General features: G+C 40.0%; 2 protein-coding genes across 5 annotated transcripts in view; both read right to left on the reverse strand.

Annotated features, from left to right (window-relative positions):
• Positions 1-6,227, reverse strand: part of CCNDBP1 (cyclin D-type binding-protein 1) — a 7,165-nt gene extending 938 nt beyond the window's left edge. Inside the window, exons 1-8 of the mRNA XM_004687549.2 lie at positions 5,965-6,227; positions 5,717-5,776; positions 5,340-5,419; positions 2,709-2,790; positions 1,856-1,952; positions 1,630-1,703; positions 1,051-1,127; positions 477-739 (exon numbers count right to left, since the gene is read on the reverse strand). Of these exons, the coding sequence (XP_004687606.2) occupies positions 477-739; positions 1,051-1,127; positions 1,630-1,703; positions 1,856-1,952; positions 2,709-2,790; positions 5,340-5,419; positions 5,717-5,776; positions 5,965-6,157 (926 nt within the window). The 5' untranslated portion in view covers positions 6,158-6,227. The remainder of the gene's footprint in view (positions 1-476; positions 740-1,050; positions 1,128-1,629; positions 1,704-1,855; positions 1,953-2,708; positions 2,791-5,339; positions 5,420-5,716; positions 5,777-5,964) is intronic.
• Positions 6,228-6,346: 119 nt separating this feature from the next.
• Positions 6,347-14,322, reverse strand: part of TMEM62 (transmembrane protein 62) — a 50,680-nt gene continuing 42,704 nt past the window's right edge. For 2 of the 4 annotated variants that reach the window (XM_012728716.1, XM_012728717.1), the window contains 4 exons: positions 13,285-13,369; positions 12,570-12,674; positions 10,166-10,284; positions 6,350-7,181 (listed from right to left, as the gene is read on the reverse strand). In XM_012728716.1, coding sequence (XP_012584170.1) covers positions 6,855-7,181; positions 10,166-10,284; positions 12,570-12,674; positions 13,285-13,369 — 636 coding nt within the window. In that variant the 3' untranslated portion in view covers positions 6,350-6,854. Of the gene's footprint in view, positions 7,182-10,165; positions 10,285-12,569; positions 12,675-13,284; positions 13,370-14,322 lie in introns of all 4 variants that reach the window. The other 2 variants (XM_004687870.2, XM_012728715.1) reach the window with 2 other exon arrangements.

Below are 14,322 nucleotides of genomic sequence, written 5' to 3' on the forward strand. Positions count from 1 at the left end.
AAAAAAAAAAAAAAAAAACTGACTTGGATTCTTTAAAAATGTCAGTGTGAAAAAAGACAGGGATTGTTCTAGTAATCTCTGTAGAGATACAACCAAAATGCAATGTGAGACCTTGAAAGAAACCTGAATTTTTAATAAAGTCACAGAAAACATTTTAGAGAAAGCTAGGGAAATCTGAATATCAGGTAACATTATAATTATGATATTTCATATACACATACTATAATATATAGGGGTGAACTGCTGATTATTCTCAAGTGGTTCAGAGAAAAAAATGGCACACCTATCAGTAGAGAAATGTGAGTACTAGGTGAACCTAGATGAGAACTATATGGTTGTTCACTGCACTACTTTTCAACTTTCCTATAGGTTTATCAATGTTTGAAATAAGAAACTGGGGAAAAACCTTGGGATGACAGAAAAAAAATGAACTCAGAATGCTGTTGCTCAAATGTTTCTAGTGGGATCACACTTACCTAGGACTGATCTCATCAGAAATATCCACAATGTCATCCAGCTGGGCCACCTGGTCCTTCTTCCCATTCTCTGCCACTGAAATGCGGATTTTTTTCAGGCAGGCTTTAGATGCTCTCACCAGTGCAATGCACGGGATTAGGAGTTCATGATCTTCCTCTGACCAATATAAATCTCGATTGTTTGGACATATATCATCTTCATTGTTAAAGTTGTTGTCAGTGTCATTCAAGAGGCCAGAGTAAGGATCACATTCTTCCATGGCCTGAGACATACCATGATATATGTGAATGTCAAAAAAAAAAAGAGGGGGGCTATTATATTTCCAGTACCATGTTTGTGTCATTCCAAAATCTCAGCAGCTACTTTATTAATGGCAATAGTGTTGAACAATTTCAAAAACCCTATTCTTGCTTAGTTCTTCAAGAGAACAGAGATAAGTGTCCCTAAATCACACAATGGCATGTAGTGGAAGATGGGAGATGAAAGTCAATGCACAGCAGATCTGTCAATCAATTCTCATCCTCTAGTCACAGAGCTGCCTTCCAATGACCAGCAAAGATGGAGTCTCCTCACCTGTTCCATTTCCTCATGTGCATCCTTCACAAAATCCACACTTCTTGTTAGCATTAAAAGGGCTGCAGCTTTATTATCTATGAGTGAAAAATGAAAACAAAAACCACCAGAATTGGAGGAGAAATCCAACAATTTCCTGTCTGCAACCAATATGCAACTGCTAAAGACAGTAAGAGTGGAAGCTTAATGTAAAAGTCTCACATACACCCTCTGGGTTCCCAGATAGGAAGCTAAAAAGTGTTTTGTCATTCACAAGAAATAAAATGGTCACATGAGGTTCTCATCAGGGTCTTCTTGGATCACCACTATAGATGGCTCTACCCAGTAGCTGTGTGTCCCCTAAAACTGCTTACTTAAAGTAGTATTTGTTCAATAAAAGAGAGCCAAGGTATATGGGGAATCTAAAGTTAGAAGTATGAGAATGGAAAAGACTGTTGAAAAGCATTAATACCTAATTTATGTTGTTGGTGATAAACTATACCTATTCCATTAAATACATACATACTACAAAACTGGAAGCCAGACATGAGTGGTCTGCTTGCTTTAGTCAAGAGAGTCAATAACCCACTTCCCACTTACCTCTTGGTATCCGAGGCACCTGCTGGCATGCAACACAGACACTGTTGCAGGAAATAAGGTCACTGTTCTCAGGGCTAGGGAAAGGAATCAGTAAGAAAATATCATTAACCTAGGTTCCTGATAGTCACTATTCTCAATTTCAATAACTTTTCTGTTGAAATGAGTTTTTTCCCTTTCTGAAGCAAGCAATCCCACTAACTGATAAGCCCATGTGTGGCATCACTACCTCTGAGGTGGAGAGATGACAAGCACATCCACAAGCTGAGCCATGCCATCCATGATGTCCAGAGTGGCACTCCGTATCAGCTTTCTCAGCGTAATTCCTACAGACAAATCCAAAAAGTAAGCTGCCTTGTTTTCTTTCCAGAAAGTACCATCTGCTTTCCTGAGAGTCTAAGCACTATCAGAATTTGAGGTAATGTGTACTCACATGCTTTAACTGGAATGCCAATATAAGACACAAGTATTATTTATAACTCCATGTCATTTTCTTATACTGCCCAAAATTCCCTCAGCTGTTCTCCAAAAGAGATCTGAACAAAATCTTTTCATACCATCATGTATTCACTCATTAAGAATAGTGGTTCCTTGACATTTGTGGAATAAACACTTGAAATTTAAACCATTTGTGAGTACCCTGAGGATCCATGAAGCATGTGTTCATTTATAATTTTGGCGTGATTATAATCAAGGCATGAGTCTATAGGCAGGGCTGGAGGCCACTTAACCTACACGGGAGGTCAGCAATAAGGTTATGGAGTAGGTGGAGGAGATTGGGGATGGTCTGGATCTGAGATCCAGTCAGCATCTGTGGTGTCTTAATGAGTTAGTGAGGGGAAAACCAATGAAAATTAAAAACCTTGGAGTCAGGCAAGGTAGGGGAGATGAGAACACAGTATCTATACCTTAGCATAAGGCCTTATTTATGGAGGTCACATCTTATAAACCATCCTTGCTGCATATTATAGAAAAGTCATATGCTCAAATTTAGGGAAAGGTAAAAGTCTCAGAACTTTGGCTGTCATATCAGCAAAGATTTATCCTATAAATTGAACATGTATGCATACACAGAAGCTTACCCTGATCCTTAGGAAAGGAATAGTATACTGCAATGATTGCCTTGATAGCAGCATGGATTTGTTCACAGAACTTCTGGGTTTCCTATGAGGTGATGGGCCAATTTTAGAATGAAAAAAGGAAATGGATTAGATCGTCAAACATGTTCTGAAGTCCTATTACGAGTTAGCCCCTGTGCTGTTAGCCCCTGTGTTACCAGAGAGGAGTTACCTGGACACAAGATACTAAACAAATAACTCAGTATACCATGAAGAAACAAAAAGAAAAATTTATTTCTGATACTCTGTATTCCAGATATGTGTGATCAACTCTTAAATCTTCACCATCTTAGACCAGTTGTCAGAAAATTTTGGCCCACTGCCAGTTTTGGTAAAGTGTTATTGGGACACAGTTTATGTATTTTCTATAGTTGCATTCACACAGGAGGAACAGAGTTGAGTAGTTGGCCTAAAATACATCAGTCTCTAACAGAAACATAATATACCTAAAGTTAATTAAATGAACTCTGCAATGCTCAGTGTTGAGTATTTACCTTTTAGGCAGCTACTGACTTTCTCTTATCTTCCTTGTCCTCATTTCTCTGCTAAATTCTGTGCCAGTGCTATTGCAGATTAATGACCATCTATAAATGGCAATATGACATTGCCTTAATATTCAAACACATAATTTAAAAAATATCCATCAATATAGATTGGAATTAAAAAAAAATCCCAAAACTCCAAAAGCACTTTTCAGTAGGAGTAATGTACTAACATCCTAAGAAAACAAACATAATTCAAATAAACCAAATTCTGACTTATGTATGAGTAAAACCACTGTTCTGAGTACATGCAGAAAATGCTGTCTTCATGGTATCTTACTATCTGTGAATTTTAGCAGCAAATCCTAAGTATGCCTGAAAGGAGTCAGCAGATAAGAAAAATAAAGTAATATTACTACTCCTTGAAATACATTTTCCCACAAAGGAATTGACGTGCTCTCATAGAATTCATCTGCTTTTTTCATCACAGATATTTGAAGTATAGAGGGGTGTTTATCATTTATTATAGGTGCAGGAGAAGAACATTTTTTTCATTTTAAGACATCTGGATATTAAGACTGAGAAAGAGAATGAAACCAGTGACTATGAAATCAAGTGATATACCATTTTTAGATTAGTCTTACTCTCAAGTTAAGCATATTTAATTCTAGAAAAGCTGGGAATAGGGCATACCTGGTCACAGTCATTATGTTCATTAATTAGTTTTATATTGAAAAGTTATTAAAATACATAAATTCTTCATTATAGTAATTCTACTATGAATTTTTTTCAGGTTCTTCCTGATAACCTTTTATTACATTAGAAAAGCAACAGTAGGCACTTGACCTTGCAAAATATGCTCTGACCAATTCTAAATTTTCTTAAATTAAAATACATAACCATGAGCCCTCCCTGGTGGCCAGCGGGTTAAAGCACTGCACTAAGAAGCTGAAACCACTTCCACATGAGTTCGATTCCCGACTGCCCTGGAGGTGACCACATGGCGTGGCAGACCTCTCCTGACCCACCGGCTGCTCCCCTCAGCAGTGTACTTCGTCCATCTGCCTGTTCTGCTCCCCACTCTGTCTCTGGTGAAGTCTTTCGCCAGCCCTGAGTCTCTGGCCTGTACCCCAGTTCTGTATGCACAAATAAATAAATCTTAAAAAAAAAATACATAACCATGTTGTAAGGTTTCTAATGGACACAAAAGTTAAATACAAACTTTCATTAATGAAATAAAATTACCCCATAACTGGCAATCTCTGGGACTTTTTGAAAAACTAATATCCAGAAACACACAAGGATTGTATTAGGTGATTTATTACAGCACTGTTTATAATGGTTACAAATTGGAAACAGTTTCAGCATCCAGAGTATTGGTTAAATAAATTATTGCTATATCCACTCCACTAAATACCAGAGAACTGAGCAACCTTATATGTGTTGTTAATCAATTATGTTAATTACTTTTAAAAAGTGCACAAAAATGTTTATAGTATCCTATTATTTGTATAGAAAGCACGGAAGTTTAAATAAACAAGTTTGTGTATAGCATATGTACTGAATAATACAAAAGGAAATGGGAAGGGGAGACAAAAATGAGGAACGGGGAGGGAAGACAAAAACTTTTAGCTTTGTTATCTTTTAAATTTTAACTACCCGTGTTACTGATTAAATATTTTTAAAATTCACTATAAAAAGGTCTTCATTAGTGCAGCAGGAAAGGTGTAGTTTAGACATCATAGGCTCTAATTTAAATCCAAGCTCCACTGTTTGTTTACCTTAACCTGAGCCTCCGAACCTGCTCATGGTTTGTTACAACACCTAGCAAAAGTAAGTGCTTAAAAAAAATAATTACAAGAAAGGAAATAGCCAGGAAGAACTTCAGACTGAACTAATATTTCTAAGACCTGCCTACGTCTTGTCAGGTACTGCACTTGGTAATGTAATGGGTCTTCACAATCCCGAGAAGCCCCAACACACTCTCATTTGACAGATGAGAAAAATAAGCCGCCAGGCTTTAAGTGCAAAAGTGGTGGGCAGGGGAGGGGTGGAAATGCGGGGTTCCCAAGGAACCCAGGCAGTGCAAGGATTCCTGGAAAGCAAAGCCCACCTGTGGAGACGGTAGGGGAAGTCGAGAGAAGGCTGCGGTCAGAGTCGTGGCCTCCTTTGACACTATCACAGCTGCCTCATCTAAGGGGTGACAGGAGGAGGCAGGTGTTAGTGCCAACAGGACAGGCTGAAGCTTTCTGCCAGGCTCTAAAGAGAATGTATTCCCTCGCCGCCCCGACCGCCTGAGAAGTCTCAGGAAAAAACCCTCCGAAGCTGAATGTTTTACATTTCAACCTGCTTTTACATTTCAACCTTCCCCGAGGACGGGGAAGGTGAGGTAACCCCACAGAGAGGATGCTGCTGCGGGGACAGTGGGAGGAAGGATAAGGGGTCAGGACGCTGGAGAATAAATGGGAGTCGGCGAAGGCAGGCACTCACTGAGTCTTCTCCAAAATGTCTCCCGATTAAACTCCTTGGTTGTCTCCCGGGCTTCGCCGACTAACCGGAGTGACGTGAGAGCAGAAGCGAAAGAAGAGTTGAGGTAAGCGGGGCCACCTCCGCCCCCACCCGGGGCCACCTCCACCCCCACCCTCCGCCCCGGCCACAGCCTCGGGTCGCGAGCACTTCTCCGCCTCGCCCCAAGCAGGACTTGGTCTCTCGGCCCGTCCGCCCAAGCGTCAGCTCACCCCGTACTCCAGACATGAGCAGCCGCAGCGCTGCCGCTAAGAGCCGGAGCTGCTCCAAAGGGGGGGCCAAGCTGGAGAGTGCGGCTGCAGGAGCGGCCGCGCTCGCCATCTTAGCATCTCTCTTGGGGCCCTCAAAGGTTGTCACTGCTGTCGCCACTGCCGCACTGCGACAGCGACCCACTTCCGGCGTCATCCACTCCGCGGTTCGCTTCCGGCAACAACATCCACGCCCCCAACTCGCCTGACCACGCCTCCTCCCGCGCCCAGAGGTCAGGCCACGCCCACTTCTGTCAGTCTCGCGTCCTGGCGTCTCCTGCAGTCCCGCAGATGCAGGCCCGCCTCACTCCAACATCCAATCCCTCCCCCCTCCAATATCGCAGTAGGAGTTCTTTCTTATTCATCATTCATTTATTCGATTAGTTGAAAACACCCCCGACTAGGAAGCATTGCCCATAATCCTGTAGGAAAAGAGAATTGGGAGCTAATCTATCAAGGATAGTCAGGGCTGGGTTCAAGTTTGCACAGCGACCTCCCCCCACAGTTGTTCAGTTCCAGACACAGTGCTAGGTATTTTACAAAAGGTAACTCTAAAAATACACTGGACTTTAGACATGCCCATACACATACCCAGCCCTTGTCCTGAGGATGTCCCCATTAAGGCTTTCTCTTCACAGTCAATCAACCCTTTGCCTTCCTGGGGAAGGAAGGAATCATGGCATTATTTAGACTTCTCTGCAGTCCATTATGCAGCAGTCAGTAGTGGATAATCCCCACAAATGTAATGCATTCAAGGAGCAGTTGATCCCAGAAGCTCACCCACTAATATTGGCCTTCCACCTGCTGGTGGGGCAGAGGCCAGGGCTGCAAACGCAGACCGTGAGACAGTGTCTTCAGGAACTCAGGTGACTTTTTAACTGCCCTATGAAAGTTCCAAGCTTGGTTGAGTTCAGTGTCCACACAGAATGAATGAGAAGAGGTGTCAACAGTGCCAACCAGGTCCGCAAAGGAGAAAATAAAAGAGCTACAGTGCCATATGTCATATGAAGAAAGTAGCAGGAATAAATCTGCCACATGTACAGCAGTAACATAAATAGGTGAACAGGTATAATTTTCAAGTATTTCCCTTGACGGAGATGAGACCTGAAGTTGTGGCCAAAGCATCGCTGCAGCAAGCTCCAACACAAGTAAGCCATCAAGGGGATGTTAAAAAATGCCAGCTGAAATGAGAAGAACAAAACCATTAGTCTATTAGCAAGTCCTTGGGAGAGACTCCAGGTCACTGGGTCACATTAACACATTATTAAGCAGCCCCTAAGAATATGTTGCTTTTTCTCTTGGGGATTAACTGTGATTTTTTTTTTTAAAGATTTATTTATTTGTGCATACAGAACTGGGGTACAGGCCAGAGGCTCAGGAGCGGCGAGAGGCTTCACCAGAGACAGAGTGGGGAGCAGAACAGGCAGATTTACGAAGTACACTGCTGAGGGGAGCAGCGGGCGGGTCAGGAGAGGTCTGCCACGCCATGTGGTCACCTCCGGGGTAGGAGGGAATCGAACTCATGCGGAACTGGCTTAAGCTTCTCAGTGCTGTGCTTTAACCCGCTGCGCCACCAGGGAGGGCCCTAACTGTGATTCTTTATGCTTTACTTACAATAAATTTTGATTTGCAATTAGTTGTATATTTGCTTGTATCTTTTTGCTCATCTGAAAAGCAGGCATCATTTCATTTATGTCAAAGTCTTTAATATTTCAGGTAGAAATGAACTGACTATACACACACTTTGGGGGGGCAAAGCAAGGAGGAAATTTGAGTGTCAATTTTCTTACTAGTTTTTTAAATTTAAGTGTCATAATGAGTACTGGAACACAAAGTACAAGATCTACATTATAATCCAAGTTTATTGGTGGCTTGATTCATTCATTAACCATGAAGTTACTGAGTATCCTGGGCCTCCCTGGTGGCACAAGGGGTTGAAGTGAAGCTATCCACAGTCACTGCAGCACAAGCTCAATCCCCAGCTAGGGAGGTGACCCACATGGCTCAGCAGACCTTTCCAGTCTCACCCTCTGTTCCCCTCAGCAGTGTATTTTGGTCAATTTACCTGTTCTGTTCCCTACTCTGTCTTAGTAAATCCTCTCACTCCCTACACCTCTGGCCTGTACCCCAATTCTTGTATGCATAAATAAATAAATCTTTTAAAAAAAGTATTGAGCACTCAGTATGTGGCAGCCACTTTGCTAGGCACTAAGACTAGGGACATAGTAGTGAACAAGTCAGAAAGGGTATGTCTTAAGAGTTTGCATTCTAACGGGAGAAACTAAAAAATAAACATGAAAATATAGACAGTGATAAATTCAATGAAAGAAAGAACTTGACCAAGAGAGAATGACTTGGAAATGCGCTCTGAGAGTTCCAAAGGACAGGAATTTATGACGGGAAGTGCATTCCAGGCAAAAGAAACAAATGAAAGTCCAAAGGTGGGACAGGACTTGGCCTTTTTAAGGTCAATGGACCTGGAACATGAAAAACCAGGTGGAAATCAGAGCAGGACCTAAATCATGTAAATGTTCTGCTTAAAGCATTTTAAAGTGAGAAGTAAGTGAGCTAATTAAAGTCTTGTGAAAACACAGAGGATGCTCTATGGTAAACTGAGAGTGGGAAGGCAAGAATAGCAGTGGAAAGACATGTTAAGGAGTTAGGCCACAGAAGAATTATGACTTAAACTAGAGGTGTTAACAGAGATGGAAAGAAGTGGTGGATTCAAGGAGGGTAGGTGAAATAAGATTCTTATTTATGAACTAGATATAGGGTCTGAAAGAAAAAGGAGAACTGAGTGAAATTAGGGGAATGGTGGAGCCATTATTGAAAATGGAAAGAACAGGAAAATAAAGAGTTTGGGGGTAAAATTAAAAGTTCTATTATTTCATAATTCTAAGTTAACATGTCTAGATATCTAAGAGAAGATGTGAAATGGCAGTTGAATAAATAGGTATTTGAAGTGCAGACAAGAGGTCTATGTCAGAGACAAATTTAGGGGTTATAGGCATTTATGATATATAAAACCCATCTTTTGCAAGTCTCAGGTTTTACTTGGTATAATAGTGTTCCTTAGAGACAGCCTCCACCTACATATTAGAAAACTAAACTATACCTAAAGACCTACTCACGTGCAAAATGATGCTACACAAAGAATCTTCTGGTTCATGATTGGTGAACTTTCCTATTTGTCTCTGTTAATCATGTTATGACACTCCTGCCCTGATTGTAAACGCTTTCTGAGTAATGTTTTTGGATCGCTTCCAAAATTTCAGATTCTCATTTTAGATTTTGGTCCATTAGCCCCCACTAGGTGAGTTAATAAATAAATAATTATGTAAGGACGTTTCAAAACTATTTATGGAGACTTGCTGAGTCAGATTTTGCTTCTGTGTTTGTTTTATTTTAAAGATGTAATTATTTATGCATACAGAACTGGGGTATAGGTGAGGTACAGGGGCAGTGAGAGGATTCACCAGAGACAGAGCTGGGTGTAGAACAGGCAAATTGACGAAGTACACTGCTCAGGGGAGCAGAGGGTGGGTCAGGAGAGGTCTGCTGTACCATGAGGATTACCTCCAGGACAGGGGATAGAACTCGCATTGAGGCAGCTGTGGCCAGCTTGTAGGGCTGCATCCTAACCTTTTGAGCCACCAGGGAGGGCTCATTTATGTGTTTGTTTTAAAGGATTCAATCCAAATGTAAAACCAATCAGTGTCTATTAAACAAGTGTGTAACTAAAAAGCTAAAGTCCAGTTTTTGCCCAGGATACCTCCCATTGGTTAACTGACTCACTTTTCTTATGTTTCTAAATTATCTTTCCTCCTTCTGACACAGTATTCTCCTCTCCTAATGAATCTTGGGTTACTCAGAAGTCTATCATTTATCCTACCATAAATCCCTTATTTGATTTTCACTGATGAAAAGGCACAATGAAACAAACAAAAACAAAACCCCTTATAAAACCTATTGTCAAAAATGTGTATTAACGAGTGATAGCAGAAAAAGCATTCTAAAGGAGTATGCAAACACACAGTTAAAGACTGCCTTGCCAGTAAACTAGGAAATATGGTCTATGTTTAATTTTGGCTTTTGGATTTAATTCATACTGTCAATTAGTCCAACAAAGCCAAGATGTTCCTAAATTACATTTCTGACTTCTTACCTGGAGAATTCCAACTATATATGTTAGGCTTCCTTGTAGGAAATGCCCACTGACAAAGATCCCAAAGGAAAAGCAGCAACCCAATTTGCCTGTAATGATTTCGCCAACAAACCATGGTCCTGAAAGAGGCAATCAACAGGAAAAAAAGATTAAATAGCAATGACTCTGATAACATATATCATGAGATGCACTTACAGAAATAATGAAGAAATATGTGATAAGTAATCTATAAGCATTTTATTTGCATAGTCTTTCTTTGCTAATTTGTATGCTGTATTTAATGTTCCAGCAAACCAACCTTTTGCTTTGCTTCATATTTCTATGGATTTTAAAATTACCATGAGTATATGTTCTATCTGGAATATATACATGCAGTTTCTAGGCATCAAAACAGACTGGAGTATATTTACATATTTTAGAAAATTCTTTTTGTAATAACCTCAATATAATACAGTAATTTATTTTAAGAAGCACTAAGTTAATTTTCCAGATAACTGAGGTAATCCTTGTATGAATAAAACTTTAAACACTTTAATCTTTCTAAACTGCATTCTTTTTCTTATTAATATTAATGAACATATTTTAACCTTTTCTTGTTGGCCCACAGTTACTACTTTGTATATCAACTCCATACTCAGTGGTAACAGGTACAAAGTTAAACTTACTTCTTTCTTTCTTTCTTTTTGCAGAAGAACTGGGGTGTAGGCTAGAGATGCGAGAGTGAGAGGATTCACCAGAGATAAGAGTTGGGAGTGAACAGGCAGATTTACTGCAATACACTGATAAGGGGAGCAGTAGGCAAAACAGAAGAGAGGTCTGCTGCACCATGTGTGGGTCAGCTCCAGGCTGGGGTTTGAGTTCAGGCCATAACAGTAACATCACTGAGACTTATCCCCTAGGCAACCGGGGAGTCCCTAACTTGTTTTAACTTTTCATCAAGAATGCCAGAGTGGGCCCTCCCTGGTGGCACAGCGGGTTAAAGCACTGCACTAAGAAGCTTAAGCCAATTCCGCATGAGTTCGATCCCTGCCTGCCCCGGAGGTGACCACATGGCGTGGCAGACCTCTCCTGGCCTGCCCGCTGTTCCCCTCAGCAGTGTGCTTCGTTGATCTGCCTGTTCTGCTCCCTACTCTGTGTCTGGTGAAGCCTCTCACCCTCCGCATCTCTGGCCTGTACCCCAGTTCTGTATGAATAAATAAAAAAATCGTTAAAAAAGAAAAAGAATGCCAGAGTGGCTTTTCTCTCTTGTCCACTATTATTGACTGCCCCTTCTCAGTGTGCAGGTTTCTAGAACTAGTATATTACTAACAGTGACTAAGATACAGTAAGACTTCCTATCTCAAAATGCAAATAACTATAAGAAAAGAGTTCAGAATTAAAAAGCCATAGGTAATTTTTCTCAGATCTGTATCATATAAAGTCAATTAGATACACACTGGCCTCAAAAAGTGTTTCTCCTTCAATTTTTAACTTTTTAAAATGTAGGACTTCTGCCCTTTTAATGTTTTCTTGCTTTGCGTCCCAGTATGAAATAAGTGTCTAAAATAGCTTTAACCAATATTCTAATGAGGAAATGTTCCTTGAGGGCCCTTCCTGGTGGCACAACAGGTTAAATCACAGTACTATGCTGCGATCTGCAGCAGGAGTTCAATCCCCAGCCAGGGAAATGACCCCTATGGCTCAGCAGACCTCTCTTGTCCCACACACTACTCCCTTAGCAGTGTATTTCATTCAATCTGCCTGTTTTGCTCCCCACTCTGTCTCTCACCTGTTCCACCCTGCACCCCTGGTCTGTACCCCAGTTCTTGTATGCATAAGTAAATAAATCCTTAAAAAAAAATGTACCTAGAGGGGGAATCTGCAGTAGCTCATTACACAGAATCATAAAGTGTCATCTTTTAAATTTAATTACTTTCTACTCTCAGATAGGAGCTAGTCAGTGTACAAAGAAAAACCCAAAAGTGGAATAAAAGTGTAAAGACTAAACAACATATAAGCTAAGCTACTTCTAACTGACTTTTAATACTAAAAGACATAATAAATTCAGATAAAGTTAATGACGGAAATAAGTGTAATGAAATAAAGGAAAAACTCTAAGGCATTCAAAAAGGCTGTCCTAAAGAGATAGTATTTAAGATAAACTTCCATCCACTAGGTTTTTATACAGATATTAATTCTGTAATGTTCTTCTTGGCACCCTTAAGTTAACTTGGTATTAATGACATGTCCTTTAAATAAGTCAGGAAAGAATTTTATCTACCAAGACCATGTCCCAAAAAATGACTTAAAAGGAGCCATGTGCTGTTTGTTATGTTCTTAAGAGCTTATATGATTCTATTTTCAAAATTTACAGTATAATCTTTGGTAGAATTCTACACAATCTCAAGTTTCCTAAATGACTTACCCAGGACTGTGTATAAGGTCAGTAGCAACACAGAATAGTAGAAGATGTTTATTTTGCTCAAGACATGAAGGGAAAATGATGTCAAAATTATAAGTCCTGGAGGTCCTAAACAGAAAATATTTGAAACATCCAATGAACACATGCAAAGTTCAACTTTATAACATTTTCTAGAAGGCTTCCATGGGCTATCTATTATATATTCAGCAAACTGTTTGTTATATGTAACTATATACAGGCAGTACCAATTTAAATAGAATTGGATAGGAATCCTGGTATGTCACTCAGACTTGAGATAAGTTTAGAAAAATAATTCAGCTTAGCATTAATTGCACAGAAGCAAAAACAAGGATGGAATAATTAGGGAACAGTGAAAAATTATCTAGGATGATACAGATAACTAGTTGAAGTTATGGCTAGCCAGAGTAGAAAGGTGCTTTACTGTCTAGCACAGATGTTTGGTCATTTTGAGCTATATTGTTATTTCCCTTCCATTTTGGGAGTGCCTCATTTCAATATCATGTAGCAGCAAAAAACTGAAAAAATTTTTAAGAATTTCTCCACTTACATATTGTGGAAAAATCGTATCAGTTTGAAGAATGTACCTCACAGCGCTCAGGCAAAGCCAATTCATATTGATATTCATTAATTGGCAATAGTGAGGACATTATGTGATACTTTAAAATAAAGTCTAATAATAAAAAGAACCATGACTAACCTTTATGTTCTGTAAATCCTCGATGCCTAAAAGTAATGAGAATGGTGAGTTGAATCACCACAATCATCACAAAAAGAATCCGAGCCTGCAGAGAAATAAAAGTGAAAAAGATATATGGATACAGCTTCAGTAAAGGCTTTACTTTAAAATGGCCTCCGTAAGAAAAATGCAAAGTATGTCATTAGCAGAAATTACTATATAAGAAAAATATATGATCAAAGAGAATCAAACAATATCATTTTCAAAAATGAAAATTATAAGTTGCCTCAGCATTATTCTTCAGCAACACCTCCAACCATGGACAATGCCTTTTCCATCCTGGACTTATTCCTAGGGCGTTGGTTCCGGTCCTGGTAGCCTTGTTAACCCTCAGAGGCCTTCAGGTTCTTTCCACCCTCACCCTTTGCTCTCTATCAGTAATCTTAACCGCTCCTCCTACCACCTCAAGGTCTGTGTGAAAGAGTGATTGGGGGTGTGTGTCAGTGTGTCACTCACCTGAACTGACCAATAAAACCTTTATTTATGCTAGTTTCCTGGCCTTGGTTTTATTGAGATTATCCTACTTTCTGAAACCATCTAAGACATCCTAATAGTCTGTGTTCACAATCTTCTTATTTCTTAGTTTATGCACCACTTTGAAAGCCTGATTTGATAAGTAGGGGTCACATGCCGGTAGGAAATTATTTTCCTTACTGAGACAGTAACTACAGATAATTCCAGGAAAAACTAGAAGAAGATGCATCAGATCGCACCCCCCAGCCCCACCTCCAAAAAAAGTATAAATGTAAGTGTAGAGGATTGCTACTTCCCTAGAAGAGGAAGTACTGGTTGGATAGTTCATGAGGTAATTTGAAGCACATGTGCAAATGTTTTTTCCCTTACTGTCTGTCTTTATTTTTATATATGATAGAAGAAATACAACTAACACAAACATTAACTGGGTCTTTTCCTTATTCAAAAAAGTTTTTAGCAATATGGTTAAAAATGGCAGATCTTGGCCCTCCCTGGTGGCGCAGCGGGTTAAAGCACAGCACTGAG

This window comes from Condylura cristata, unplaced genomic scaffold, assembly GCF_000260355.1.
Source record: "Condylura cristata isolate star-nosed mole 26May11 unplaced genomic scaffold, ConCri1.0 scaffold00023, whole genome shotgun sequence".
Lineage (NCBI taxonomy): Eukaryota > Metazoa > Chordata > Mammalia > Eulipotyphla > Talpidae > Condylura > Condylura cristata.